General features: G+C 39.6%; 1 protein-coding gene across 1 annotated transcript in view; it reads left to right on the top strand.

Annotated features, from left to right (window-relative positions):
• Window positions 1–26512, top strand: part of SPON1 (spondin 1) — a 195563-nt gene that overhangs the window by 42607 nt on the left and 126444 nt on the right. The window contains exons 4-5 of the mRNA XM_065683197.1: window positions 24710–24783; window positions 25433–25555. Coding sequence (XP_065539269.1) covers window positions 24710–24783; window positions 25433–25555 — 197 coding nt within the window. The remainder of the gene's footprint in view (window positions 1–24709; window positions 24784–25432; window positions 25556–26512) is intronic.

Below are 26512 nucleotides of genomic sequence, written 5' to 3'. Positions count from 1 at the left end.
GTAAAGCTTTGACCACATCCAGATTAGAATTTACAGTCAGCACTCTATAACCTTTCTTTATGGTCAGCTCCCATGGAAGAGCATAGACATGTTGGAGGCAGTGATCAAAATTATTCTGTCATTTGTGAAGGCTTTCATAATATGATAAAAATGAAGGTCTAAAAGCAGTTATTATTTTAAATAGTTAAGTCCAAACTCATAATGGTAAAATCCCGAAACCTTGACCTTTAGAAGAAACAAAAGCCATCTGTATTTTTCTATTTTCTGTGTGTGATGGAGTGTATGTAGCTTTTTATTATCAATACATATCTGTTTCTGTCCTTGGAAACTGTCCGATATTTTTTTTTTTTTTTTTAGAATTTCCAAAACAGAATGGCAGCATATTGGAGACCGTTCTGAATCGGAAGGATATACTTTTTCCTTTGCACAATTGACTTCAATATATAGAAAAGTTAAACATAGTCACAAGTAAAACACAGCTATCCATAAAACTTATTATGGTTGTAGTGCTAAATATTGGGGGATTTTTTTAGGTTTATAATGGGACAATTAAGTATAGAGGCTTCCAGGAAATTTTTTTTTACTGCAGCTTAGTGATCAGTTTGGTTGTGACAAGCATAATGTAACACAGAAACGGTAATCTGCAGTTCTAGGTTCAGTAAGGGATGCTAAATCTTTTGGCACTAGCATGTGTGTATAATGCTAGCTTCCTGGGGGACTGAAAACTACAATGTTTAGGACAATATGATCACTACTTTGCTTTCCAAAACATCGCTTAATGTGCGAAAGCTTAGAAATGAGAGGGGAGGAAGAGGGAAATCGTGCAACATTGAATGTTAATTCATAATTGCTTAGTCAGGAACAATTAATCCATTCTCCTCATTCCCACTGTGTGATGACAGTGAAGTAGCCTACTGGTTTGGATCTTCCAAGCTCTTTACTAAACTGCCACTGTGCTGAATGTACTTCCAGGATGCAAACAGTAGCCAAGGCTCTGTTTTTCCAAAGGCTGTGCTTGAGTCTCACTGAAGACACAAGACTGCTTAGATTTCACACACTGCTTAGGAGATCCTCTGGCTTTAAGCTGTCTTTTCACTTGCCTGATGTATGCTAGGAACACTGTGCAGCTAAATCCAGTTATAGGAAGGTGCACCAACTCCACCATACCAGCTCTTGAAATTATTTCTGCAGGTGTATGAGCCGGAGAAACAGCATATCACTTTCGGGATGGCTCCAGACACTGCAAGACAATTTCAAACACCTTGATTTTTAGAATGACCTAATGAAAATGGAATGTGTCATCAGGTGTCAGCATAGTGAAAATCATCACAGTACTAGGTACCTGAATGGGAAGTTTTGCTATGTGGAACAAAGCTATTATAAGAAGATAAATCAACAGAATGTTCTTGGGTCTTATGTAGCAATAAGTACTCATTTGGCTGCCTCAGGAGCTGTGCTAGCTTCAGAAGTTACCCAAAGCTATCAGCATGAGCGGGAAAGTGCTTACAACAATATTTTTCTTGCTTCTGTGGTTAAATGTATGTATCTGGACCATTCTGAACTGTTACACTGTGCGCAGTCTACTTGCATGCATGTTCAGAATTCAACGTCTTCTTATCCTTACTTGCTTTCCCTTGTTTCTTATGATTGATTGGATGCTAAGGTGCCATGTAATAATATGGGAGGATCAGATCATCGCCTTCATTTTCTGATTAAAATTTCTGTTCTAAAGCCCATTTACTAGATTTCTGGGCACTTCAGAAAGCATTTGCTTTCTAACATCTATAAGTAGTCATTAAAAGTTTCTCAGCAGTGATGGAGAATCACCTCTTTTAGGCCACATCTAGCCCCATATTCCTAGGTTGGACTGATTAGTTGGATTCCTCCAGATAAGGTGTCTCTGAGCAGGCAGGCAGAGGTCTGACCCCTGTAATTGATGGAAAACGCAGAACAAATAGTTTTCTGAAGTACTAGAATTATACATACATATATACATACACATATATATATGTATATGCACATATACATATAAAATATATATTAGAATTCCACAGTATAATACAAGAGTGAAGAAAATGTTGTAAATTGTCTTAGTTGTCACATATTAAAATTTCGTGGTAGGGAGAATCTTGTTAATATCCAAATTGATTCTATCTGTCAGCTGGTGCAGATCTCATGGAGTCTGGTATTGCTAGATCATAATTATCTTTTTCTCCTTTAGCATTTGGTGATTTTTGCTGAGTCTGAGATTGTTAATGTAGGGAATGATGACCACATGCAGATAAGTTGTATTCAATTTACCATTTGGAAAAGAAACCACAGTCCTCTGATTGGCTCCTGGAATAACTGAGTTTTCAGGCAATGGATGTGACTTGTATGGTAAATGTAACAAAAGTTCTTGCTGACAAGTTCCTTCTTTCTGCTATACATATAATTAAACAGCCAACAAATTGAAACCTGAAATCATTGCATTTATTTTAATGTCTCTACTGAAGGTTTCTAGAAATATTTTCTGAGCCATCTCCAGGGAAATGTTTTCTATTTTTGAGAAAAATTGTGAAACCTTGTTTTTCTGCATATGTAACAAACTCCATGATTTTAATTACATCTGAGTTGGCTTGTATGTAGTCAGAGAGTAGAGGAATTTTAATATAAAAACTATGATCTATTTAGTAGATCAGGTATGTATTGGCAAAATCTTTTAGGTAGTTGTCTTATTGTAGCGAAGCTACCATGGCTATGAGAACAACTTTATTGTACCAACCCTAACTATTTTATGATTCTACAAATATTCAAAGTATAAAAGCAAACAACAAAAAATGCTGCTTGTTTGAGTTGGATATTGAGTCTGTTATTCATCTTCTCCAATTATCCTTTCAATCTTACTGTGCAACTGTCCAGATATCATAGAATAGTTAGGGTTGGAAAGGACCTCAAGATCATCTAGTTCCAACCCCCCTGCCATGGGCGGGGACACCTCACACTAAACCATCCCACACAAGGCTTCATCCAACCTGGCCTTGAACACCGCCAGGGATGGAGCACTCACAACCTCCCTGGGCAACTGATTCCAGTGTCTCACCACCCTAACAGGAAAGAATTTCCTCCTTATATCCAATTTAAACTTCCCCTGTTTAAGTTTTAACCCATTACCCCTTGTACTGTCACTACAGTCCCTGACAAAGAGTCCCTCCCCAGCATCCCTATAGGCCCCCTTCAGGTAGTGGAAGGCTGCTATTAGGTCCCCACACAGGCTTCTCCAGGCTGAACAGCCCCAACTTCCTCAGCCTGTCTTCATACGGGAGGTGCTCTAGTCCCCTGATCATCCTTGCGGCCCTCCTCTGGACTTGTTCCAACAGTTCCATCTCCTTTTTATGTTGAGGACACCAGAACTGCACACAGTACTCCAAGTGAGGTCTCACAAGAGCAGAGTAGAGGGGCAGGGTCACCTCCTTCGATCTGTTGGTCACGCTCCTTTTGATGCAGCCCAGGATACGGTTGGCTTTCTGGGCTGTGAGTGCACACTGCCGGCTCATGTTCATTTTCTCATCGACCAGCACCCCCAAGTCCTTCTCTGCAGGGCCGCTCTGAATCTCTTCTTTGCCCAGTCTGTAGCTGTGCCTAGGATAGCTCCGACGCAGGTGTAGGACCTTGCACTTGTCGTGGTTGAACTTCATAAGGTTGGCATCAGCCCACCTCACAAGCGTGTCAAGGTCCCTCTGGATGGCATCCCTTCCCTCCAGCATATCAACCGGACCACACAGCTTGGTGTCATCGGCAAACTTGCTGAGGACGCACTCAATCCCACTGTCCACGTCAGTGCCGAAGATGTTAAACAAGACCGGTCCCAACACTGATCCCTGAGGGACACCACTAGTTACTGGTCTCCAGCCGGACATTGAGCCATTGACCACAACTCTTTGTGTGCAGCCATCCAGCCAGTTCGTTATCCACTGAGTGGTCCATCCATCAAATTGATATCTCTCCAATTTAGTGAGAAGGATGTTGTGTGGGACAGGGTCAAACGCTTTGCACAAGTCCAGGTAGATGACGTCAACTGCTTTACCCTTATCCATCAGTTCTGTAGCCCCATCAGAGAAGGCCACCAAATTGGTCAGGGAGGATTTCCCCTTAGTGAAGCCATGCTGGCTGTCACCAAGCACCTTGTTGTTTTTCATGTGCCTTAGCATGCTGTCCAGGAGAATGTGCTCCAAGATTTTGCCAGGCACAGAGGTGAGACTGACTGCTCTGTAATTCCCTGGGTCTTCCATTTTCCCCTTCTTGAAAATGGGGGTTATATTTCCCTTTTTCCAGTCGTCAGGAACTTCACCTGACTGCTGTGATTTTTCAAATACGATGGCCAGTGGCTTAGCAACTTCATTCGCCAGCTCCTTCAGGACCCACGGATGGATTCCATCAGGTCCCATGGACTTGTGTGTGTTCAGATTTTGAAGATGGTCTCGAACCAAATCCTCTCCTACAGTGGGCCCAAGGTCTTCATTCTCACAGTCCCTCCACCTACTTTCTAAGACCTGGGTGGTGCAGTCAGAGCCTTTGCCAGTGAAGACCGAGGCAAAGAAGTCATTCAGAACCTCAGCCTTCTCCAAATCCTGCGTAGCCAGTTCTCTCGAAAGCTTCCTCAGGGGGCCTATTTTGTCCCTAATCTGTTTTTTGTTTGCTACGTACTTGTAGAATCCCTTCCTATTATCCTTAACATCCCTGGCTAGGTTTAATTCTAACTGGGCCTTAGCCTTCCTAACTTGGTCCCTAGCTTCCTGGACAACATCCCTGTACTCTACCCAGACCGCCTGTCCTTGCTTCCATTTTTTATAAGCCTCTTTTTTCCTTTGAATTTTCCTCAGCAGCTCCTTATCCATCCAAGGAGGTCTCCTGGCCCTCCTGCTGCACTTCCTTCTAGTTGGGATGCAGCACTCCTGAGCTTGTAGCAGGTGATCCTTGAATATCAACCAACAGTCTTGGGCCCCCCTGCCCTCCAGGGCTATAACCCATGGAACCTTACTAAGCAGGCTCCTGAAGAGGCCAAAGTCTGCTCTTTTGAAGTCCAGGGCAGTGAGCTTGCTGCACGCTCTTCTCACTGTCCTGGGGATCTCAAATTCGACCATCTCGTGATCACTGCATCCAAGGCTGCCCTGGAGTGCCACATTCTCAACAAGCCCTTCCCTGTTGGTGAGCACAAGGTCAAGCATGGCACCTCTCCTTGTCGGCTCCTCTATTACTTGCAGAAGGAAGTTGTCTTCCACACAACCAAGGAACCTCCTGGATTGCTTGTACCGTGCAGTGCCATCGTTCCAACAGATGTCAGGGTGGTTGAAATCCCCCATGAGAACAAGGGCCTGCGAGCGTGAGGCTCTTCCTATCTGTCTGTAGAGTGCTTCATCCACAGGTTCTCCTTGATCAGGTGGCCTGTAACAGATTCTCACAGTAATGTCTCCCACAGCTGTTTTCCCTTTAACCCTGACCCACAAACTCTCTGTAAACTGCTCACCTGCCCCCAGACAGAGTTCCATACTCTCCAGCCTATCCCTAACAGAAAGGGCAACTCCCCCTTCCTGCCTGCCAGGCCTGTCCTTTCTAAAGAGCCTGTAACCTTCCATTCCAACACTCCAGTCATAGGAGCCATCCCACCATGTTTCTGTGATGCCTGTTACATCATACCCCCGTAGATGTGTACACATCTCTAATTTCTCTTGTTTGTTCCTCATGCTACGGGCATTTGTATAGAGGCATCTGAGACGAGCTCCAATTGAAGCCGGCTCGTTGGCTGGAGCAGCTGGAATATATCTACATTGTTCCGAGCATTTATTATAGGTGCTGGCAACTGACTGGGTGTGTTGGGATGGAATGATGCCCCCCTCCCCCAACACATCTAGTTTAAAGCCTCCTTGACCAGTCTGGCAAGCCTCCTACCAAAACTGTTCTTCCCCTTCTTTACCAGAGCAGCTCCACCAGCCCCCAGTAGATCTGGCCTACTAACTTCAGTCTTATGTTCAAGACACCCAAACCCCTGACTATGACACCACCCTTTTAGCCATTTATTGACCTGGCCAATCCTCCTAGCTTTTTCTTGGTCCTCCCCTGTGTCCTGGAGAATTGACGAAAAGACTATCTGAGCACCGGAGCCCCTAACCACCTCTCCCAGGGCTCTGTAGTCTTTCTTTATGGTCCCCAGTCTACTACTACCTATATCCCTAGCATCCACATGGATCACCAGGAGCAGGTAATAGTCCGCGGAACTTTAGTAACTAGAGCAGGCAGCTTCTCTGTAACATCCCTGATCCGTGCCCCTGGTAGGCAGCACACCTCCCTCGAGACAGGGTCAGGCCGACAGACGAGTGCTTCCGTCCCTTTCAAAGTAGAGTCCCCTATTACTACGACCCGCCGCTTTTTTTTTGTAGCGCCAGTAGAGATCTTTACCCGTGCATAATCCGGCTGTTTGTGGTGCAAATGCATTTCCTCATTAGTCTCCTGCAGGACAGCAAAGCGGTTCTGCTCAGGAACAACAGATTTAGGAGGAAGCTCCTTGCTTTTAATGGTCCTTTTCCTCCTTCTTTTGTTATTTTTCTTTATCACTAATTCCCAATTTCTCGGGTTGGTGGCCTCCTTTCCTTCATGAGCTGGAGGGGAAGCTTCAGGCCCCCGCACAGTTTGGGGCTGGAGCAAGCAGCCCTGCTTCCTCTCAGCTACCCTGACATCTTGCAGCCCACTAATAGCATTCCGCAGCTCAGCCACCTGCTGCAGGAGGGCCTCCACCAGGGCACATCGAGTGCAGCCCTGCCCATCGTGCACCTTTCCCTCACAAGCCCAGTGCAGGCACCCTCTACACTCCGAGCTCTGCACTGCAGCCTCCCCTCTCATCGGCTCTGTCCGGGTGCCTACGCTGGCCACCGCCGGGGCAGCCAGAGCAGAGCTCCCAGGCCGGGCCCTGCCCATACCACGGGCGCTCACCATCCCGCTCGCCTGGCCGCGAGAGCTGCCTCGACCCACCCTGTTCGCCCGCGCTCCCTGGGGCAGGTTTTTAACCACACTCAGGGTTGGTGCAGCTGCTCCTGGCTCCGCCCCGTGTGAGTCAGCGGCTCTCGTCCGGGGAGCTGCCGGCTCCTGGGCAGGGCCTGTCGAGGACTCGAAGCTCCCTCGGTAGCTCTGGCCGCTCTGAGTTGAGGCTCCTGGACGCTGATCTCTCCCCCGCTCCGGTGTTAAAGGCGTCCTCTCTCGAGCTGCTCACCTCAGCAATTGTCAACAATGTGTCAAACATTGTCAAATGTGTCAACAGTTTTACCTGCCTGTTTATTAGAGTGCTAATACTGGAGTAGTTGAGCACAGTTATAAAGCATTTACTGAAAGCTTTCCAGTATGACTAAATATAATGGCCAAGGAGACACAGAGGATAATCTCTCTGCCTTGCCTAGCAAGAACTTTAAGTAACAATTATATACAGTTTACGGAAAAATAGAAGGTAACAGTTCTCATAAGTAGCTATATTGATTTTCCCAGTGGAATTAATGTCTTCTTCATGCAAGTGATCAAAATTCCTGTGCTAATCTTTAAAGAAATACAAATCTGTATCTTCCAGTTACCTTAACCTCTATTCGACAGCAGCACTAAATTGCTTCTGAACTTAATTTTTCATAGAGATAATAACAGCACAGCTTAATATTTCTTTGTGCATAGCTTAAATATTTTACATAGACACTTCCTCTACATTTTACATAGACACTTTTCTACACAATTAAGTTAGCAATCTAAGATATTTCTATATATCCTAACATTCCTTAGAACAAATGCAACCTTTGATATATAGAAAATGTGCAGTTTCCATATGCAATTCTTTTGACATGCTGTCATTTTTCCCCCGCTCTTCACTTTTAGAAACTGATGTAACAGAAATGAACACAGCTTTAAATGGCTAGGGGCATATATTGGAAGTGGGTAGATTTGGGTCCATTCCTGTTTTTCACACTGGGTTATTACAGCTCAACTCATTTTTCAATGCCTCTGTTTTCTCAAATGCAAATAGAGTCCAGTGACTCTATAAAACACTGACAAGATAGAAAAGATTGTGTTAAACTATGACAGTTAGTATTGTACTATTCTAATTCCTTAAAAATAATTTAAATGTTTTCTTCATCCAGCTATTTTCTTATTTTTTTTGCAAAAAAGTGACAAAAACGTAAATATTGACATAAGTATTCATTTTTTTAGCCTAAACATCCACAGAGAGTTTACTTGTATCATGAAAGAAGAATAACCTGCATTCCTATACACCTATATTTATAGCAGCTCTAATATTAGGTTGTAGAAATGCATATTTGCATTTTAATTATACACAGTAGCAGTCCCTTGGATCTACTGACTAAACACATCTACATTTAAAACAAAGATCCGTTTCACTTCTAGTTTCTCACAGATAGAATATTGTTTGTGTAACTTCGCAATGGAAGCAAATGAATTTGGAACATTGTAAATGGATTTTCTTGTAATTTGTTGGTGTTCTAAATAATCTTTGTTACAGCACAATTAATATAGTGTTCCTATAGAATCTAGCTAGATTCATTCATATGCTGTTTTGTTCGCAAGGGCATAGTGTTGCAAAGAAACTTAATGGGTTTGCTACTGGAAGAAGGGTTTACTCTTTCAGGAGCACGAAGCAGTAGAAAAACAATCTGGAAAAAAAGTAAGGAGAGGATGATGGTCTTTTCTCTTAGTGGTAGAGGGAATATAGTTATGGCTTTATTGTGGAAGACAGTATTTCTAAGTGCTGCACACTGTACATTCAAAATGCCTAAAATAGTTTCGTATTTAGAAAAATCAGTGTCATGGTACATTTGGAATTAATGTGCAAGTACTCTCATTGGTCCATATGGTTACTGTTTTGCACAAATACTTGTTTTTTGTAAAACAAGCTTTTAACAGAAACAAACAAACAAAAAAGTGTCTTTTGATGAGCAGTGGGGTAGGAATGCCAGCATTAGAATAGTACAACATGCTTCATGACAAGACACTGATATCAGTTCCCATTTTGATCATTGTTTGATTTTCTCCAGACTTTCTGGAGAAATCTGCAACTGAGATTAATTATTCAAGTTCACATTCAACATAGACTCAAACACAGAGCTGATCAGAAGTCAACTGTATTCATATCTAGTACTTAGAGAGATGTATAGGATACTTAAAACTTTCTTTTTTGTTTCTTAGAAATTACCTATGTCGAGTTTCTTGGTCCTTCTAGATTGTCACCACTGTTAAGAATACCTACTATGTGTTTAAATTGTGCACCTGGAAAAAAAATCACATGAAGTAGTATGTCAGGTGTGGTGCTACTATACCTATATTATGTAGATCTACTTTCTAATCCAAAGGTTGAAGATAAATAGGGAAGCCGTGATAAATGATGTCAGAAGAGATTTGGTGAAATACCCAGGTCTTTTACTGTCTGACGACAGCATGACAATAAGATGTACTATGAATCAGTTGCCCCTGTCCACTTCCTTTCTTCTTAGAGATGGAGCCTTGGCAGTCCCCATAAGAAAGTGGTGCCAGTACTTACCTGTTACTGCACTGTTTTGCTAAAATGATTCCTCTGATGACCCTTATTTTCAGGTACTGTAACCCTCTTTTCAAGCCCCCCTTCTAGAAATCTGATTGTTCTCATCAGCCTTGTCTGAACTGTCCCCATATGATCCATATCCTTGAATTTTGGTGCCCAGAACTAGGCACTGTAATCCTTACAGGACTCCATGTGGTCCTAGAGAAAGTGCTTCCAGCAGTGTTTGCTGCTTTTCATGTGAGAACTTTTACTAGACTTCCTTCATCCTGATATCAAATGCTTCTCTCATTTGCTTTTCAATTTTTGTCTTTGTACAAATAATAGCTCTTATCTAAAACTAGGACTTTGTGTTTAATGTTATATAATTACAGCTTGATACTGTCTGCAGTCAGGCACTTGTTCTCTATTCATGTTATTAATGAAAATACTGATGTATGTGTATAGCTACACTGAACTTGAAACTCTTCAGTGAGTTACACCTGGGTTCTAAACACATGAAAAAGCAAATTCATTTGTTTTGAACACATGAATATTGCTGCCCAAAAAATCCTGCCATCTAATTCTGATGTAATTAATGTGTAAGCATTTTTTTAAAAAAGACAAAATCTGAGATTTGGGGTCTGTGTATTTAGAAATCTTAGATTTATGCAAAAAAAAAAAAATCAAGAAAATATTTTATTCGGTATTTTCTTATTGACAAAATTTGTGTTGAAGGAGGATAAATCCTCAAAGAGTTATTGTGCCTATTTACATATATGAGAGAGGAAATGCAAAAAGATTTAAGACATGTAAGGAAGGAATATATCTGAAGTATCTTGCACTCAAACCTGATGTTGTCTGAATATTGCTCCCAGTAAGTGGAGAAATAAATCAGTAAACTCTGATTTCTTTCTGGCCAAGTCTTTAGTGTAGAGTCTGTATTTTCATAAATTTCAAGTAGTGGGATGATTAAAAATATAATAAATAAACAGACTCCATAATTTTCTTGCTGTTTGCTGTTTGTAAATGAAAATTGTTGTTAATTTAAGAGCCCAGCAGCTGTAGAGTGTTTGCCATGCAGCAGCAGCTGTCAGGAGCACTCCTGCTTATTTTACAAACAGATGTTTAATTTGACTTCAATGACATTGTCAATTTTTGAGGGGAAACAAAGAGAGGAAAGGAATAAAAATAATCATAGTCATAATTTGATTTCCTTTCAAAACATAAAGCAGAATCACTATTGATGAAATCTCAAATGTTTTCATTTTGTTTTACTGAATGTTTTAAATCAGTGGGGTTTTTAGCTACATGAATTAAAACTAAGCTTTCTCAGTGCGTTGTTATTCATGTAAAGGAAGGTAATTATGTTAGGAAGTGAACGTGTTATTTTAATGTAGTATGCTACATTATTAAAATACTATTTATGAATCAAAATATCATACTATTTCTACAGTTTATAGATGAAGAGATTTTTGCCTCTATGTTAAACCCAGAGCACTAGTGGGCCCACTGTAATACAAACATAATTCTGTTTACTGCAGTTTAAGAGTATTCTTATTTCACATCAACAAAAGTGAAGGTGCAGAATGGGTCCAGTAGTGATGAAATGAAATAATGAAAGAGCTAAGTAACCTGATGTGACTAATTTTTAATTTTAGTGACCAACGATTTTATATAGTATGTGCCCTGTGACTAGGAGGCCTTAGTAAAATGTGCTTTTAGAATATCTTGGCAAGGTCTTCTATTACTCAAAATGTTTATAGACCTAGACAAGAGAGATAAAATTATCAGTTTATGGTCTCAATACTGACACGCTGGCAATTCTTGGATTCTACAAAGTCTAATTTAAATTATCCATAAAGATGGTACGTCTTCCTTGTCATTTGCTCCTTTGTAATCTAATCAGGTATTTCAGGGCTCTGTCTCTATGAGGGTGTACCGTAAGCCTCCAGTTAAATTAAAGAAAGTATATTGGGTGTGCTGATTAGTGTGAAATTTTCTGTGTTAGCAAAATTTTTCTAGCATGCCAAGTTCAGTATTTGCTGTACTGTCTGCATGCCACAAGAATCCAGCACAGCTCTGCAGAAAATGTTTTACAGGTAAAATTTCAAGCACAATTCTATTTCTGTATGAAAGGCAAATGGCTGAATTAACAACGTGTTGGATCCTGCCATCCTTACATATATTGAATAGTTTTTAAATTCTCATGTGGATTTAAACATATTAACTGGAGACTCTTTAAGAGTGTTCAGAACCTGAACACTGTATTTATCTTAATTATTCTTTTTTTTTTTTTTTTTTCTCATATGGAGTGCCACTAAATCAGTTCTGATTTGTTTCCTTAAAGCAGTTGCTACGTGGCTTACTGCAGTTCTTTAGACATTATGAAAGGAAAAGAGCACCTAGAAATATTAGTTGATCTTCATGTAAACTGATGAATTGATTCTAATTGTCTTTCTACTTACCTGGTTTGGCAGTGTTTTGAAGGGGTTTGTGAAAGGGTTGAAACATTAAATTCAACCAATAATTGGGTGGGTTTTTTTCTTGCAGTAATTAGGTACCCACTTTTTCTGTCTTTTCTCCTTCATAGACATGCATTAAGTATCTTTGCTGCCTGAATGCTTTCTGCACTGCTTTCCTGAATAAATAGATCTGTTGCTCAGTCTGTTCACTGCTTCAGCAGAATGTAGTTTGAAGTCTTGCAATGCACCAGAAAGCAAGCTTGATTCCTTCAGTGGTTCCTGGGTTTGCATTTGCTGCAGAATGGATGTAAGCTGCAGATGCCAAGAGCCTGTGTCTAGAGAAGGAATCGGCTCTGTTTGTTAGGGAGGTAATGAGCTTGATGCTGGCTTACTGAGTATTGTATCTAGCCTGGTGATACATTTAATATGTACCAATACCTCATTAAAATTCTACAGATTACCCATCCTGATGTTACTTGCCATACATATCTCTGAAAATTGAATATACGCTTGCTTGGTACATAGGAAAAAGGTGTAATCTCTCATGATTCAATTGCCTTGTGGTAGTTTTTTGAAGTAGATACACAATGAGACATGAAACTTGTCTACGAAATAGAAAAATGTTCCATACTGCAGAGGTGATGCCACCATTTCACGATAGTTTATAAAGGAATTGTCTTGTTCATCGAAGTTAACTTAGATAACAAATAGTAATAAACAGCCATTTATCTAATTGCTCTGTATAAATTGTGGACAAAACATTGTTTTCAGTACAGTGAAGAAACCCAAATAGTTCTTCATTCTTCCCACTCCTATAGTATTTGTCTGCATTTTTGCTGCACATAGTTCTATGCACAAAGTACTAAATTTGTTCAGGCAACTAAATAAAGGTAAACTCATTAACAGGAAGCAAATTTCACAGATACTCAGAAATGTATGTTAACAATAATCTGTTGAGTTCAGCAAGAATAAAATTTTAAGTGCTGTCCTTATAATTTTTCAGTTTTCCAGTGGCTACTCATGCATCGTATGAAATTCAGGCTGTGATTGCCTTCTGATTAAGTGAAACTGTAGTTGGTAATTGATTTCAGTGGAAGGTGGGTCAGTTCTGAATGGAATGTCATCTCACAATCAACAGCAGCATAAGATTGCAGGGCGCATCTATGTTTTCAAAACACCTTCAACATCATTGCATGCTTTAATTTTCAAAGCATGTGTGTATTCTGTCTCTCTGTGTAAATGGTGGTAGCAAATAATTGCCTGCTATGAAAACCAATATCAGACTGGTATCCTGCAGTTTTGTCTTGAAGATCAGGAGATTCATTTTCTTTGTTGCTTCAGTTTTGAAATCTCAGCCAGCTACTGGAAGAGTTTGAATTGCGCTGCTGGTGTGTCAATCACAAAATCACAACTGATTCGCATATTTCCCATACACAATACTGGAGGAGCAGCCCAGCTCGTCTCTTCAACTCTGATACCTTGCTCTATTTCCTCCTGTGTCTGTGCATATCTGTTATCCACATTCAGACATTTCCTTCTCAGGGTTCCTACTGAACTTAATCTAATTAAATTCACTTTTGTTCCACATAAAACTTGGTAGGGCTGGATTCTAGATCCTAGGCTATGCCTGCTTCTCAAAGCTGCTAATATTAATATGAAATTCATTGTCTTAATCCTTTCATTTCTACTTACTGCTGTTCGCAGTGCTCCTTTAACAGTGTTATTTGTGTGCTTTTCTTGTCCTGATGATTGAGGGAGATACAGACTGCATAGTGTTTTCTTAATCCCTAGTCCTTTATGTGTAGTTGTAATCATTGTAATCACTTCATCCATGAAATGGTGACCTTTATCCAGATCAACATTTCAAGAGCACCACAGAGGCAAAAGGCTTCTTGCTACTGTTGAGTTGTTTTTCTCTCCCTGCTGCTGAATGATGTTTTGTAGAAAAAGCTTTAAACCAACCACCTTGAGAAGGAATCAGTCACCTCCAAGGAGGTTCATTATCCCAGACAGTTTTGGGGAGCTAATTGTACATAATGTATATGTAATCACATCCACAATTCTCAGCAAAGAGAGAGGACTAGACTTTGTTCTTGCCTCCCTATGCATATCTTGGACATTTTTTGATTCTTTTCCTAATGCTTTTTTTTAGTACCTTTCAACATTGTTATTTCCTTAATTCTAAGGGTATTTTTCTGATTTTCACATAGTGTGCTTAGCAACTCCTTCTGCATTTATTTTCTTGGTCCTTTTATTCTGCTGTGCTCCAGTAACAGTGGTTACTGTATATTTCACTGTCCCAGGTCTGTGCTGCTTTAGCTGCTGAATCTTCTTTATCATCCCATTCAGCTTCCAGATCCTTACTCCTTTGAGCCTTTAGACACCTAATTCATAAGTGATCTCCACATCAGTTTTCATGCTTATGAATCTTTTACATCAATTCTTATTAAAAACCAGCTCTGTCACCCAGCCTTTACCTTCTCCTAATCTAGTCAAACATTCAATATTGTGCTCCCTTTGCACAATAATCTGGGTCAGGTAAAATCACAATGGACCCAGATTTTTGTTGTCTTTAAACTTCTAGGATTACTGTGGTCTGTTTGCTGGGCTGACCTGCTTAGAGTTGTTCCATTCAGCTTCAATGCATGCATGCCCTGTGCATGGTTTCCATCAATATACTTTGAAATTCCACTAGTAAGCCAAAGGTGGTTTCTGCTGTAACTTTGTACTGAAATCCTTCAAAATGTTCCTCAGACCCATGTGTAGGTGTCTGTAAATGACTAGGCATTGGCCTTCTGTTCCCGTTGATTAGAGCACAGTAAAAGAGATCAGGTTACTGAACTTGTCTGAGGCTAATCTGTGGCTTGTTGATATTAATGTCCATGAAACAATAGAAGTATTTGAAGTGCTGTGCTTCCTGTCAATGATCCTGGCAGAGTATACTTTAAAGGCAACTTCTTATTCACATCATTAGTAGGGGCAGTACATGTGAGTGTTTCATTTTTCCATTGTCCAAGCAGCTGCTCAGTATTCCCAAACATAGAATGAAGAGCACAGCTCTGGTATTGATATTTTTATTTATTTGTAGGTTACTGCGGCCAGCTTGTTTTTTTGATCTATTGTAGCAAAACTGCTACTATTGCTGCTGGTGTGGCAGCTAATCAGACACAAGAAGGTTATATTCAATTTGGCATTTCTAGGACTGAAGCAGGAAAAGTAAAACCCTGCTGTACAGGCTCCCTGCACTGCGTTCTCTAAAAATCTACCTATCAATGTTTTGCAATAATACTGGCTACAAATCCCCTTACTGCAACAAATTTTTGCAACCATAACAATTGCATGAACTGAAGACTCTAGCTGTCATTGTCCTCAGCTACAAATTTCTTGCAGCAGATATTGAACAAAGAGGAAAAGCTTGATGAAAACCTGCCTAATTGTCATGTTTTAAACCCAACCACAAACCTCGTTCACTCACTCCCCCCCCCCTTCTTGCCCTCCCCCTGCTCCTGGAGGGACGGAGAGGAGAATCAAAAAGAATGCAACTCCCACGGGTTGAGATAAGAACAGTTTAGTAACTAAGGTATAACACAAATCACCACTGCTACCACCAGTAATAATAATGATAAAGGAAATAACGAGAGGAAAGAATACAACACCTCAACACCAGCCAACCAATAACTCGCCCCACTCCCCCCAGCCGAGCACCGACTGATACCTTGTCCAACCCTGCAGTCCCCCAGCCCTTCCGGGTCCACTCTCTATTACATCCTGGGCATGATGTGCTGTGGTATGGAATACCTCTTTGGTCAGTTTGGGTCAGGTGTCCTGTCTCTGCTTCCTCCCGTCCTCCCCTCCTCCCTGGCAGAGCATGAGACTCAGAAAGTCCTTGGCCAGACCAAACATTCGAGCAGCAACTAAAAACATCTGCGTTATCAGCACTGTTCCCAGGCCAAAAGATCAAAACACAGCACTGTACTAGCTCCTAAGAAGGAGAAAAATGACTGCTACTGCTGAACCCAGGACACTAATGATGTAGAATAACTTCATGGATTAATTTGATCATTCTTTTATAACTGTAAGTTGCATGAACAGGGTGGTCTTTCAGCTATTTCTGAACTACAAGTTGAATGTGCCTTCTTCTCATATACTGTCCCTTCAGAATGAGGAAAATGGAACAGATCAGTGCCCTCTTATCTTGATTGGTCCTTTCTTTAATTTAATTTCTCTGTACTCATTTTTTCCAGAGTAAACAGGCAGTATATCTTGGCATGAGCTGTCTGAATGTTTGGTAAGCTGCAGTCTCAGCAGAAAAGCCCAGGTAGAAGAGATTCAGATATTACAGGTATTAATTCTGAAAGCTGAAATGTGTGTCTCAGCTGTGCTGTCTCTTCTGATGGTTTCAGACCCAGTTCCAGTGAATATATGGTGACAGACTTAACTTCAAGTACTAAAGGTACTGCATCCAAATAATACTACTCTAGGCAAATATATTCATAATTTTAAGGTTTCTTTAAGTACTATTAAGCATTTTAATATCAAGTGAAATTGTCTTAGTTTCAGTGGGTATTAATTCTGTTCATTGTGGCACATTAACCTTCAAGCTCCTGTCAACTGAAATGAGATGAAGATTTTTCTCGATTTGAAGACATCAAACTCTTTACTTAAGTTTTGATTCCTGCTACTGAATACCCAGTAATCAGTATTTCACAAGTGGGTGGACCTGGTTAGGGTGTTTCTCTGACCTATTTTTGTCTGTGCAAGCAAATAATTCAGTACATTGCTTGTTGACACCTCTTCCAAAGCAATAGCTGGAGAATGACAGCTCTGATACTTTTGGGTTATATCTACAAATTTTCTTCCTTCCTTCCTGAATCCCCTACAGATATTAAAGATGTAGAATAATTTTTCTAAAGTTTTGGGGATTTTTTTTTAAGCTTCATTGACTGGACAATTATGTTGATGTTTAACTTTTACTTATTTTTCTTTTTTTTTTTTAAATACAATATAGAAAAGAAAAAGTTGTTCGTGGGTTTGTTTTCTCATTTTTTATCCCCCCAACCTAGAGTGGGGGCAGGTGGTTTGACAAGGGAGAGAAATATGTGTAGGATATAAAGATTAAAAGAAATGTGAAAAGACAAATATGTTTTTTACCATGTCACAGCTGTCCGCACTTGCTGTGCAATAATAGCAAGATCAGCAGAGGTCAAATAGTGACAGCAAGGAGCTTGAGCACTGGTGAAGAATAGCGCATATTGGAGGGTTTGAAATGGAACCTTTGCCGGTGTAGTTCTTTTTTTGCCATATAAAGTAGGTAAGGCAGACTAGAGACTGAAAATGGGGGCAATGATGGGGGCAGTGATTGCACCTTCTTTTGGTTCTCTTGAACAGTCAGAGGAATCAAGTCTTTGACAAGTGGGTGAGTGTTATATGGGTTGCACAGGCCTTTTAAGCAGAAATAAAAAAAATGCTTGATAAGTTTTATTTGTTGTTTTCATTCTTTTCATTTTGATTTTTGGATTTATTAGTTAATACACAAATGCAGTGCATCAGTTCTTATCACAAGTTGGCTCAATGAATACAGCTACCAGGTTGTATGACTTTGGGTCCACTAGCTCGATAAAAATGATATTCCCACCTTTGCTAGATTGTTTCCACCTACTCCACAAAACCTGTACTCAGAATAACAAAATAAATCTATTCCCCAAACACCCAGTCCTATCCAGTCTTTTCTGCCTTTTCTTTATAATGCCTAGTTTTAAAATTAAAGGAGATGGTACTTGCTGCAAACAATGGTGGCTAGCAAAATACCTGGTGAAGATGCAGCCCACAAAGAACAGTGGGCTTTAAGCAATACAAAATTTGCCCAAGAGTCCTAGACAAACTCCTCCTTTCATCTTTTTTGCTTCTGCTGGTTTGGATTCTCCTCTTCTTCCACAAGTAGTAAGTGTAGTGTACATGTCAGAAATACTTTTGTCAGTATGAGTTTTTATCCTGAAGATTTTAGATTAAATATTTATGTCTTGTGGCCATTCAAGCAAAGACCAGAGAGATTTTCTGAGGACAAATACGAGATAGCAGCATATATAATTGTGTTTTCCCTTAGAGCTTTTTGTTGTATAATACATGATGGCCAAATCAGTCCTGAAGTAAGTGAGCTCCCATGGGTGTGTGTGGTGGTAGACCTAAGTATGATATAAAGGACAACCAAAAGGATTTTGAAGCTACAGCAAATTTGTAGGACAAATTTGGAGTACTTTGCTCTTGCTGTGGGATTTCTCTCCATTATATTTTCTTACAGTATGGGTGAAATGCTGAAAAATAAAAAACTGCAGAGGGATATTCTGGGTGTATATGTGCGCACTGAATATTTTAGAAGTGAGCAGCTTTTATTTATTTATTCATCTGACTAATCTATTACAGAAAAAGCACTCATCCTGTGCAAGGGTGTAATTATTTCGTTATGGCAACCTTGATAAATTTCACATTAATGTTACTATTATTTATCCACCATCAAATATCATGTCTTGTTGGTTTGTTCCAACTATGTGAACAACTTACTTAACAACAAACAAATCCAACAAAGCAACAACAAAACCTGCACCATCTGTGTTAGCTTCTTAGACATACAGAAAGAAATAACTTCGTCCAAGTTGTTAATAGTACTGACCTTTGTCAATGGTGGCTGATGACAAAATTAAATTCAATTAAATTCTAGTGTAGATGGAGTTTGTTCTTTGGTGAGACTGGGCATGCTTTCCTAGTTGAAAATTATTTTGGAGAATGTAGTTGTCAAATACCCTTCCAGTGTAAAAATTGCTGGGCATCTAATGGCTAAAGTGTTGTATATGCTTTCAGAGGTAATTTCATTTATCTTTAATAAAAGTCTCCTAAATATTAGAAATGAAAATAAGTATTGTTAGTAAACTTCTAGGAGTTTGTACCTTTCCTGACCTTGCCAGTGCTTGACAGAAACATATGTCGTGGTTTGTTCTTTTTGTAAGATATCACAAAAGGTAATGGAATGAGAATGTCCTAAATAAAGCATCAGAATGATGGCATCTACTAACACCAACAAAATTACAGTAGATGTGTGTGTTTGACACCTCTCTTTCTAGTGATAAGGTTAAATGGTACGTTCAGAAATCCCTTGTCTCCTAAGAACAACAGAACCAAAAAAGCAAATGAACTTAGCATTCTGTTGAGTATAATTGTTCTCAGTTTGCTTCTGGGGTGGGAAACATAATTAAATCAGTAATAAAATAATTTTGATGCCTAGAAGGGCAAGACAAGATTAACTCATAAGTAATATAGAGGGGAAAAAGTTATTTTCTGCTCTCCAGTGATTTGTGTGACGAATTCTCAATATCTAGATGAAACTGAGGGTATCCTTACCAGTTCTGGCAAAACCTGTTTTATTAAAATGTAACTCTAATATTGTGCTTAGAGGCTTTGATGTAAGCTTAAAAAATGTTATAGGAACAGTTCATGTAGATCCTCTTCCTTCTTTTGTCACATCATTGTACATTGGCAATTTAAAATAAGAGTACTTCTGTTGATGTTGGGATTTGACAAAAAGAGCAAGAAAGATGATCTAAAGCTGTTTTTATGGAAGAAAGAGATAAAAACTCCCAAAACATACCAAACCATCAACTCTGTTTCTGGTATGACTCGGAGCATTCCCAAAGTTGCACTGAGTTTTTAGGGTCTCTGACATTTCCTGATTGTCAGTATCCCAAATGCAATGTATGTAACTTTAGTAGAGCTTTTCACCGCAGGATGGTACAATTGTTGTGGAACAGTGCTGGAGAGGGACCTTCTTGTTCCAGTGAAGTCCTTCAGAGTGGGTCTCCCTCCCCTCATTTTCAGATATGGTCTGACCAAACTGAGACAGGACAGAGATTCTGACCTGCTTGTATCCAACCAACAGCACTCTGAGGTAGTATTACCAAAACAAATGTTGCAGAATCTGCTAGATATTCCTTGATTTTGCTGAGAACTGCAAAACAAATAATAAGTAACATTTTGGGGAGTTTGTTTTAATAAATAAATCCAGGTGCTGCTAGGTGTATAAATGTTTGTAACAATCAGTTTTGCTCCTTAGTTTGGTGATGGAAAGGCTTAAACATAAATCCAGAAGTGTCACTTTGAAGAAAATGGGAAACAAACAGATTTATGGAGTCACATTTTTTTTTCCTTTTTCTTTTTTATTCCTGCAAGCTGACAGTCAAAGAGAGAAAAATTTTGACTGAATATCCACTTCAGTATGTTAATATATAGGGGAAAGCAAACGGATCTCTTTTCCTCTTCTCATAAAGTTCAGACAACACTGATGTTGGAGGTGGTGCTAAGGATTCAAGCAGACTAAGCTGATGTGTATCTTGTGTAAAGTCTTAAAAGCTTTCTTAGCTCTCTGTCAAAGTTTCTTAAGGCTCAAAAGCAAAGAAATAATCTTTAGTTCAAATCAGAACTTTTATAGAGGAAGAAGAATTGTGTCAAAAAAAAAAAAAAAAAGGAACAAAAGGTAGTGATAAAACCTGGGCAGATACACTGATCAGACGCTTGGGTCTGTCTTCAGTCTAGAAGCTGATTATTAAAACAAATAATATTAAAAAAATTATTTAATATGGTTTCTGTCTGAGCATTTGTAAAATTGTGTAGTGGTATTTATGCAGGTATCTAACATAACAATATTCTTCCACTTAGAATCAGTCACAAAACTCCCATTTAGATTGTTGGCTCTGTCTATAATTTCAAACACAGCTGAAGAGACAATGACTTGGAAAGCTATGAAGCTTTTGTTGTTAGAAAAGGACCTGTTCCCATGACATTTCACAGTAACAGGCCAACTGCTGCAAAAGAAAATAAGTACACATTCAGCTTCAAACAGTATTTCTATGTTTTATTTCTAAAATAACTGCCTCTCAGATTAAATACTCCTAATATGTTATCTGCCGATTTGGGAGCTCCTTTATCAAGCAGCTGATTTCCTTTTTGTTTGGATTTTGTAACTGGTGTCTTGTTTGGTTCTTTTGTTTGAGTAAGCTCTGGCAAACCTGTTCTTTAAAATGTTTAAAGCAGATGATCATAGAATGCTGTAGGTTGGAATGGACTTCTGGAAGTCATTTAATCCACCTACCTGCTTGAAGTAGGTGTTGTTACATCAGGTAGCTTGAGTAGGTTGCTAAGGCATCTGATCAAGTTTTGAATGTCTCCAGGGGTCTTGAATGTCTAGGCAGCCTGTTCCAGTATCTGGTCACTTTGACTGTCCTTGTGGTAGGAAAGATTTTCCTTGTATCTGCATGACATTTTTTGTGTCCACACTTATCTGTTGCCTTGCATCCTACCACCATGCACTTCTGAGAAGCATCTGGCTCTACTTCTTCTGTATCTTTCCTATAGGTAGTTGAAGACAACAAGCAGTAAGATCCGTCCTTTGCATTTTCTTCTCTCAGCATCTCCTCAAACGTCATGGGCTCCATTCCTCTGATAATCTTAATGGCCTTTCACTGGAGTTTCCCTAGTAATGTAGTGTCTTTCTTTAACTGGGCAGCCCACGACTGTGTGTAATACTCCAGATGTGGCCTCACAATTGTCAAATGAAGGGGAAGAAATCCCATTCCTCTGCCAGGTTACTAGGCTTTTGCTGACACTTCCTCCCCTCCCCAGGAGGCTGATTGCTCCTGACCTGTCAGCTATGGCATTCTGCTGACTCATGGTCAGCTTGTCCGCCAGAACCCCCAAGGTGTTTTCTGTAAAGCTGTTCTCTGGCTAGCAGGTGCCCATACTGTACTGTTGTAACTGCATTATTCCACCCTGTGTGCAAGGCTTTGACTTTTCATGGGGTTCATGCCAATCCATTTCTTAAATCTGTTGGATATTGGCCTGAGTAGTAAGCTTACCCTCCAGCATGTCAACTGCTCCCTCAATATTCTTTGCAAACTTCTTGAGGTTGCACTCTACCCCCTCATCCAGGACATTAATGAAGATGTTCTTGCACCTACTGTCAGTCGTGGAAGATGGCTGCTGGTAATTGAGCACTGTATGAGAAATTAAAGCATCTTCATAATGTGTGAGTTGTGACAATGCATATACATTGCAGCTCAGATTGCTCTTACTTTGCATTTTATTAATCATCATACATGATTTTCCAGTTGTATACTACAGTGTTTGCAAAACCTGATTGATGGTGTATAAAAAATAGTATGTGTTTCATTGAGTCTGTATGCAAGTATTGGTTTTCAGTTGCAGTGTAGCACACAGAAAGGCTTTAAAGTTGTCTCTGTTTTTCAATGCAAAGACTGGAAAAACTAAGGTAGCGTGCCACAGGCCAGCCATTGGGCTCATATTCTTGCCAGCAGTTCTTTTGGTGCTTTTGTTTGTTTTATTTTTCTCATTGTTTCCTGTTGGAAACCTTGAAAAAGATTTCTTGGAAAGCTTTCATTCTGATTCTCACATACTTGGCCGGTCTCTTCTGGCACTTTAAATTGCCTCCATGATAGTTTTCATGTTAATATGAAAGACAGATAGGTTTCATTTACTTTCTATTATTTGCTACAAGCTCATATTTATCCCTAGTGTAAACACTGCCTTATAAAGATGAGACCTAGGAGTTGCCCTTCAAATACTGGCAGATCATGTCTTTGCTTTTTGCAAACATCAGTCTTGCTCTTCCCTGTTTCACAGTTTTTTCACAGTGTTGGTTGGTGGCCTGTGTTGTCTTTTGCTACATCTTCCTCTAGGAGTTGCCAGCACTACTATGGATGAGAGCAAGCTGTAGTTTGTGCACCCTTTCAGGCTTGATCTAGCTTTAAGAGGTGTACAAACCCCATGTATTCTCTTAGGTGCTTTACAATGTGAAACAAAGGATTCCTACTGCTCCTACTCTAGCCTTGTACCTTGGCAAAGAAAGCATGGTAAAATTGCATCTTAAGTTTGGTAACTTTATGGAGTGGGACAATTGTCAAGTTCTCAGTTTTCTAAAAATCTGGAAAGGATTTTTTGGGTAGAGACTCTGGGCTGGATGTAGCTCTGCTCCGGCCATGCTCGTCATCCTCTGTACATGTTGGTAGGGGTGGTGGGTGCATGTGCCCCTGCTAAAGCCCCAACCAAAACCTTGGCCAAATCCCACCAAATCTTCCCCTGAGACAGGCTCCAGGGAAAACTCCCCCATGTGCAGCTCTTGTGCCGTCCACCCGCTCGGTGTTGCTGGTGGTGCAGAGGCAGGAAGCAGGTCCTGAGCCCATGGGGTACGTGACCATAGCTGGTCAGACTGGCCCAGGATGTGAAGGAGCCCCCAGGGCAGCCATTCTGAGCCACTGCTCCCCAGAGCAGAGCTCCAGCAGCCGGGGGCTCTCCCTGGGGTCAGGAGCTGGCCGAGGGGAGAGCCCTCCCTGTGGAGGTGAGTGATGGCACACGCTGGGTCGTCGGTCATCAGCTGTGAGAGCAGCAGGGTAGTGGCGGGTCCATGTGACGCCCCACATGACATTTTTTTCTCACTTCAGCTAGTATGAGTGAGGAGTAATTCAAGTTATCACAAGATAAATATTTGACTGTAAAGTTAAGCTAAGACAAGAATCTGGCCCTTGCCATGTAGTTTTAAAAAGGAGTGGTGGTATAACATGTTGCTGGAAGAATGTGCTCCCTCACTGATAAGCACAGAATGCCAGCTCCTGAAAAAGGTTCTCAGAAAAATCTGTCCAAAGAATGTCTTTGACTTTAACAAAATTCCGTTTTCTTATAGAAAGAAGACAGAAGTTTACACGCAAGTAAAATTTTTATAGTTAAAAAATAGTCAAAGAAGCCAGTAAAGTTTGCTTAGTACTGGAAGGGGTCACCCGAGGCATTTGAACCTATTTTCCAGCTGATTATTGGTTTTGATATTTACCATATGGTGGTTACATAACCCTGATCATTAAGGAGAAGTGCTTTGCTGACTTGAAGATCTTCGATGCAAAATTCAGTTTATGTTCTTTTAGATGGAGGCTAAAAATCAACCAAATTTCATCTGTGCCATTCCAGCTGTGAAAAATAAACCTGCATGGATTTCCCTAGATCATTTTCAGGTTCAGCCTCCTTCCCCTCCCCCCGCTGAGGCTCACAAACTCACATTTTGTTTGAACTATAAGCCTTAATAAATTATTCTGCATTTAATTACTTGAAAGTGGCTTGTCTTCTGGAACCTTTGAATTGCTTTTAAAGACCTTAGCATATGCTACCTCTTTTTCTGTGTTGTGTGATACTTGTGCTGAATTGCTGTCATATATCAAAAGTACTTGTCTCTTCACAATACCATATAATTTCCTACAAACAGCTGCTTGCTTTAGCTGTACTATTGTTTCTGAAATTGAATACAGTTTTAGTATTTCAATATAAGATTTGATTGAAATATTGCATATTCAGTTGACCGTCATGCATTTCAAGAGCAGAGAGCCTCATCCTATGACCGTGATCACTTCTCTGAAAGTAATAACATTTCAAGGTTCTGAAAATGTGATGAAATTCAAATGCAGTTTGAATTAAAAATATCTTATCTGTAGTCCTGTGTGTATATGTATTGTCAGAAGATGGAAATATGCCTAGGTCTTAGCAGTCCAGTTCTGTCTTTTTGCTAATTTATCATGCATTTTCTCCTTCATTTAAGGAATAAGTGTATTTAAAGCTTTATTTTTCTTTCTTTCTTTCTTTTTTCTCTCTCTCCTCATAGGGCCAGTATTGTGCAGAAGCGCATAATTTATTTTCAAGATGAGGGCTCTCTCACCAAAAAAATTTGTGAACAAGGTAGGGTAAAGTAAAACGTCTTTCTGACCTCCTTGTTGTGTTCTACATATTTCTCTTAACTCATTATTTCCAACTAAAAGTTTTAGACCTTGAACAGTCCAGGTTTTAATTTGGGATCTTCTGTTTAATTGTGTTCTTCCTTATCACATATACTGCTCCTCCTATAGTTTACCTTCTCTGCCCCTAAATGTGATACTTGCAACTTTTTATCTGGTCTTCACATGAAACCCATTTGTTTCCAGGACACTTAGTTTATTGAATCCTGTGCTATTCAATCCTTTCCTAAACCTAAGAATTGCAATTGGTTATTGCTTTGGAAATAAATTTGTGTTATTTATGTGCTTTGGCCATCCAGAAAATTAAACCCTATTATGTTTTGAGTTCAACAGAGGATTTTTCCATATCAGATAAGAACTAGAAACAAATCTGTTTCAAATCTAGGATGACTGGAATAGTAGTGCCTTCTTATTAAAAAATGCAGATTTCAATTATTACATCCACTTATTTATAAGATCCAGGTATTTCAGGGTTCAAGTTTAAGCTAGTGTAGCCCAACTTAAAAATAAACAAAAAAGATGATGTGTTGGAATCACATTTATTATGTCAACATTGCTGTCAATTTTCAATGGGTATGTTGCTGCTTTTTCAGACTCAGCCTCAGAAGGTGTAACTGACAAACCAATTTTAGATTGTTGTGCCTGTGGAACAGCCAAATACAGGCTAACTTTTTATGGAAACTGGTCAGAAAAAACACATCCCAAAGATTTTCCACGTGAGTATTATTCTTTTGCTATTACTGTACCATATAGGGACTGTGAAGAGGGTTGAAGCCTGTTGTATAACACATTACTTATTTACAACTCAGCAGTGCAAATTATGACATATATATATATATATATATATACACAACGTTCTGTATTGAGAATCCATGGATCTTTATGTGAATGCTATCTGTTACAAATAAATTCTATTGATTTGTCTGATATTTTGAATGGAGGTATGTATTGAAATCACAATTTCAAGATTTCTTTGTGGTGGAAAAGTTACTTTTTTTGGCTTATAATCTACAGTTAGGAAATGAGATTTTGAGAAAAAGGCCACCATGGATGGACAGCACACTTGACATTTTGATATTACAGCCATGCCAATCTAGCCAGTATGTTTTCCTTCAAAGTCTTTTAAAAAGATTCTAGTTAGGTTTGGTGAGACCTGAATCTTGCTGTCCAAGGACACTAATTAGATATATAAACCTTTATGATATCGTCTTCTTTGTCTTTGTTGGTTTAATAGACAGATAAAATACAGAATCTGAGCTTTGCCTTTTTAAGTTTCTGAACTACAGAATCAGTATTCCTGTTGCACTAACTCAAGTAACTTTAAAGAGCTAAAGTTACAAAAACGTGTATTATGCATTTGTTCCTTCATTATTGACTCCACAGTCTGTGGTAATAAGGGTTAGGAAACAATCTGAGAACATGAGTCTCATTTTACTGGTCTTTAAACTTTGTTCTGTTGTCTGTGGCTGATACTTATTATATAGACTTCATATGTCAATTATAACTCAAATGCAGTTTTTGTGCTAGTCATCTCAGGGCCTTAACAGCCTAAGAAGTATTGCTTATGTTGAGTCTCATAGTTTTAAGTCGAATGCAGCATTGTTCAAATATTATTTGTCAGCATAATACATGGGAGATGAATAAGTAAAACCAATAATTGCAGGAAAGACCTT

This window comes from Lathamus discolor, chromosome 6, assembly GCF_037157495.1.
Source record: "Lathamus discolor isolate bLatDis1 chromosome 6, bLatDis1.hap1, whole genome shotgun sequence".
Classification (NCBI taxonomy): Eukaryota; Metazoa; Chordata; class Aves; order Psittaciformes; family Psittacidae; genus Lathamus; species Lathamus discolor.
Note: the sequence above shows the minus strand (reverse complement) of the source record. Positions and strands in the feature narration are given on the sequence as shown.